This window comes from Lolium rigidum, chromosome 1, assembly GCF_022539505.1.
Source record: "Lolium rigidum isolate FL_2022 chromosome 1, APGP_CSIRO_Lrig_0.1, whole genome shotgun sequence".
NCBI lineage: Eukaryota > Viridiplantae > Streptophyta > Magnoliopsida > Poales > Poaceae > Lolium > Lolium rigidum.
In genome coordinates, this window is record NC_061508.1 from 282,473,803 (window position 1) to 282,478,995 (window position 5,193).

General features: G+C 48.2%; 1 protein-coding gene across 1 annotated transcript; it reads left to right on the plus strand.

The window, feature by feature from the left end:
* The first annotated feature begins 3,013 nt into the window (after positions 1–3,013).
* Positions 3,014–4,771, plus strand: LOC124659466. The gene is made up of 4 exons (XM_047197337.1): positions 3,014–3,791; positions 3,878–4,276; positions 4,380–4,495; positions 4,529–4,771. Exons 1-4 carry the CDS (start codon positions 3,014–3,016, stop codon positions 4,769–4,771), a joined length of 1,536 nt encoding a protein of 511 aa, XP_047053293.1.
* The last annotated feature ends 422 nt before the right edge of the window (positions 4,772–5,193 follow it).

Below are 5,193 nucleotides of genomic sequence, written 5' to 3' on the forward strand. Positions count from 1 at the left end.
GAGGGAGAGATGAAGTGGGGCCACGAGGTGGCGACACCACACGGCGGCGCGGCCTGGCCCTTGGCCGCGCGGCCCTGGTGTGTGGGGCCCTCGTGTGGCCCCCCGCGTTGCCCTTCCGTCTACTTAAAGCCTCCGTCGCGAAACCCCCAGTACCGAGAGCCACGATACGGAAAACCTTACTGAGACGCCGCCGCCGCCAATCCCATCTCGGGGGATTCGAGGAGATCGCCTCCGGCACCCTGCCGGAGAGGGGAATCATCTCCCGGAGGACTCTTCACCGCCATGGTCGCCTCCGGAGTGATGAGTGAGTAGTTCACCCCTGGACTATGGGTCCATAGTAGTAGCTAGATGGTTGTCTTCTCCTTATGTGCTTCATTGTCGGATCTTGTGAGCCGCCTAACATGATCAAGATCATCTATCTGTAATACTATATGTTGTGTTTGTCGGGATCCGATGGATAGAGAATACTATGTGATTATCAATCTATTACCTATGTGTTGTTTATGATCTTGCATGCTCTCCGTTATTAGTAGAGGCTCTGGCCAAGTTTTTGCTCTTAACTCCAAGAGGGAGTATTTATGCTCGATAGTGGGTTCATGCCTCCATTAAATGCTGGGACGAGTGACGAGAAAGTTCTAAGGTTGTGGATGTGTTGTTGCCACTAGGGATAAAACATTGATGCTATGTCAGAGGATGTAGTTATTGATTACATTACGCACCATACTTAATGCAATTGTCCGTTGTTTACAACTTAATGCTTGGAAGGGGTTCGGATGATAACACTGAAGGTGGACTTTTTAGGCATAGATGCATGCTTGGATAGCGGTCTATGTACTTTGTCGTAATGCCCAATTAAATCTCACAATACTCATCATATCATGTATGTGCATGGTCATGCCCTCTCTATTTGTCAATTGCCCGACTGTAATTTGTTCACCCAACATGCTATTTATCTTATGGGAGAGACACCTCTAGTGAGCTGTGGACCCCGGTCCATTCTTTTACATCGAATACAATCTACTTGCAATACTTGTTTTACTTGTTTTCTGCAAACAATCATCATCCACACTATACATCTAATCCTTTGTTACAGCAAGCCGGTGAGATTGACAACCTCAACTGTTTCGTTGGGGCAAAGTACTTTGGTTGTGTTGTGCGGGTTCCACGTTGGCGCCGAAATCCCTGGTGTTGCGCCGCACTACATCCCGCCGCCATCAACCTTCAACGTGCTTCTTGGCTCCTCCTGGTTCGATAAACCTTGGTTTCTTTCTGAGAGAAAACTTGCTGCTGTGCGCATCATACCTTCCTCTTGGGGTTCCTAACGGACGCGTGCTGTACGTGCAATCACAAAACGGGGGAAATTTTCGCGCTTTATTGCATAAAACCTAAAAGGGATCAAGGTTTCTCTCTCGTTGCTATTAGGGTTAGAGCAATATCAGTGCTATGAATTTCAACATGACCTCTTTTGAAACTTAGAGTTTTGGGAGAATATTGATTTTGCATTTCAAATTTGATTTCAAACAAATGAATTATAAAGTGAACCATATACAAATGAATTATGAATTCATAATTAAAAAAAACACATCACACATATACAAATGATTCAAAAGCATATCAAATTTATACAAATAATTCATAAGTGAATTTCAAATATCTACAAAAGCTGATAAGCAAAACTTTGAGCTTTATTGATCATGCACACATAATTACATTGTCTTTACAATATTCAATATACAAGAATGAATAATATAATACAGAAAATAAAGATTACATCAATTGGTTGATTCCTAAACTAAAGTCTTCATTAAATTCTTCATCTTGATCTTCTCCAAGGCTTGGTAGATCTTAGAAACCTGTAGAATAAGAGAAAATGAAAGAATCTATCTAGTAACAAGTGTCATTGACACTTGGTAGTATAAAGAACTAGAAATGCAAGTGATAAGCCTTGCAGGGAGGTATCAAGTCCCAACCAAAGCCAAAGGGTAGCCAGCAGTTTTTCTCCATCATGAGCATAATGCTATGTTCTCTCCCTTTTCTCTCTAATAATTAGATAAGTACCTTCTAGATATCAGGTGACTATTTTTTTCTTGAGGTAATTACACGACTGATTTTTATTATGTTTAAGTTGATTTCTTAACCATTCAGTTAAAAAATACAGGTTGCAACTCATGCACAACTGAGAAAAATATGATCACATACGTAGAAAATATTAGTTACAAACTTATGAGAAAAACTGATAAAATATAAGTTACAACTAGTACGCAACCGAGAAAATACCAATTGTAGCCAAGGCGCAAACGAAAAAAATACAAGTTGCAACATATGGCAACTGCGAAAATATCAGTTGCAACCCATGCACAACCGACAAAATATCAACCTATATGCATCTAAAAAAAATTAGTTATAACCCCTGCGTAACTGAAAAAATATGAGTTGCAACTCGTACACAACTAAGAAATACCCATTGCAATCCACTCAAATTGCTAAGAAATCAGCTTAGATTTAATAAAAATCAGGGCGTCTGATTTTGTAGCAAAATCTAATTAGATAACACCTATTATAATCTTTTTTCACATGTTCTCGTTGTAGGGTCCTAATTCCTAAAGCTCCATCCAAAATTCATATTCTGGTTTCCCTTATAAGTTAATAATTCTAATTGCCATTCGACATTATAAAGATATAAGGAGGTCCTAAACAAATCTTATTTTTGCAAACAATTAAAGAGGTTACCTTCTAATCGTTTTTTTCCTCTGGAATGTTATACAATGACAGCGAAATTACAGGCTGACAAAATAAATTTCACGACGAAATAATACGGAAGTTCTTGAATATCCGTAATTGCCATGAATGCAAAAGGAGAGGAAACGAGTGTGCGCTCATCCCAAAACATTGGGGTGGAATCGACCTTTCAAACACTCCACTACGACTTCTTGAGTTCTTGCTTGAGTACCTTGGAGCGGTGGAGACACAAGTTAGCACGCCGCGCCGCACGGAGAGCACCACCCTAAACGCCATGCCACCCTCCTCGACCCCTATCGTGGTCCTCAGCGACACCGAGAGCGGAGACGACGAGGCCGCCTTCTCGAGGCCGGCGGCCGAGTACTTCACCTCGTCCCTGTGCACCCAAGCCGAGGTCGACGCCCTCTGCGAGAAGCACGGCGTCCCGAAGGAGTTTGCGGCGCGACCGGCCGGTGAACTGCACGCGTGCACGCCGCCGCCACCGGGGGCCGTCTGTGTGTACGCGCACGCGCTGGAGTCCGGCCTGCGCTTCCCGCTTCACCCCTTCTTCTCCGAGGCGCTCTCGCACTTCGGCCTCGCGCCGGGCCAGCTCACGCCCAACGGTTGGCGCGTCTTGGTGGGCTTCGTCGTGATCTGCCGCTCCGCCGGCGTGCCGCCGTCGCTCGCCGCCTTTCGGCATTTTTTCTCTGTCAGGACGAGGTTCTGGTCCTTCTTCGTGTCCAAGAATGGCGCCGGGGCGCTCTTCACTGGCCTGACCCATTCCAAATCCGATAGAGAGTGGAAAAGGGGCTTCTTCTTCCTGACGTCCTCGCAGCCATGGCCGTGCCCCGTGCACTGGGGCGAGCAGCCGTCCAAGATCTTCACCACAAGTCCGGTGCTATCGAGCCAGGATAATAAATCGGTGGCGAAGATAGTATACAGCCATGGCCCGGCAGTTGATCTCCGGACTTACCTCTCGGTGGCCGATCTTGCCGCAGCCTTCTCCACTAACCCCACCGAGGCACCACCACCACCGTCACTCCAGCTTTCTCCTCGATCTACTGGTTCCGAAGGTAATAAATCGCGCTCGCGTCCAGCACTCCTGATCTGTTCCCCTTTGTCCAATTTGCAGATAATTTACTACCGTTCTGTGTGCTAGGAATGGATCTATCAGCGGACGAAGCTGTGGCTCCGCCGGAGAAGATGGAAGCCGAGCCGGTCGGCGACACGCCGCAGTTGTCCAGCAAGAAGAGGAAACTGGAGGAGGTTGCCACTGCAAAAGACGGACTTCGCCGTTCTGAGCCGAACACGCCGCCTGCTGCCCGACCGGGCTTGCATGCCCCGCCGTTGTCCGGTTGCTTGGCGCCCGGCCTGCGTGCCCCGCCGGTTTCCGATCAGAACCCACGGCACTTGCCCGTGCCCGACGCACACGGCGGCGACGGCGCCGACTGGGAGGAAGCGTGGAAGGTACTGGATAGCATCGTCCCGCCGGGGCGCCAGCACGAGTTCGCGGCGGCGAAACCATCCAACGTCGTCAAGTCGAGCTTCGTAGCATTTCGCCAGGTACGCTAATACGTACAGTAACTAGATGCACTCTTGGCGCAAATCGCCCACCGGTTGGTCATAGCGTTTGTGCGTGTTGCGGCGGCAACGCCGGCAAGTGCAGGCCGCGAACTACGTGTCATACTCCCTGAACTACGCGCTGGAGCTGGATGAGAAGCAGAGAGCGCATGAACGCGACATCGCCGTTCTGCGTGAGCAGCTGCAGAATGCGAAGGCCGAGCTGGCCTCTGCGAAGCGGGTCATGGAGGCAGAAAGGAAGAACGCCCAGGCCGAGCTCGCCGCAGCGAGGCAGGCGACGGCGGCAGAGGTGGAAAGCGCCAAGACGGCGGCGGTGCAGCAGTTCCTGGGGTCCAAGGAGTACACGCGGCGGGTCGCTGAGCAAGCGCTGCCGGCGTACGAGCGCGGCGCGGAGGACATGAAGGGAGTCGCGCTCCGGCTGAACCCACGCCTCGACGCCGCAAGCTGGTCCTGCCGCTGCCCGCTGGATTAGCTCGTCGCGGCTGGCTCACCCCGCGGCTTGATTAGCTAGCTCACTGATTAGCTTGGAACTCGTAGCAGCTTATGTTAATCATTCTGTAGTCTGTACATGGGAGACTGCTCTAGAGATCATTGATGAAATCGTGGAATCTGATCAAGAAATTGCTGCGAAATGCTCTCTCGTTCTTAGATTCTTCATCACTGTTTTCGGCAATTTCATTGCGTGACCGTGAGCACGATTGCCTTTTTTTAATACAGAAAGTGAATAATATACTACTCCCTGAGATATTTTTTAATTAACTTAAACTTTGTACATCACGTGGAGTAATACCATGAAGATGTCAACTACACGCAGCGTCTGCACCAACAAAATATTCAAAAACATCAGAGATACACATAACAAAAAAAAAGAGAAATAAAAAACAATCAAATATA

Coding starts and splice junctions, on each gene's coding strand:
- LOC124659466 (XM_047197337.1), top strand. CDS start 3,014: ATGCCACCCTCCTCGACCCCTATCGTGGTCCTCAGCGACACCGAGAGC. Junction 4,277..4,379: donor GTCGAGCTTCGTAGCATTTC/GCCAGGTACGCT, acceptor AACGCCGGCAAG/TGCAGGCCGCGAACTACGTG. Junction 4,496..4,528: donor AGCAGCTGCAGAATGCGAAG/GCCGAGCTGGCC, acceptor CGGGTCATGGAG/GCAGAAAGGAAGAACGCCCA.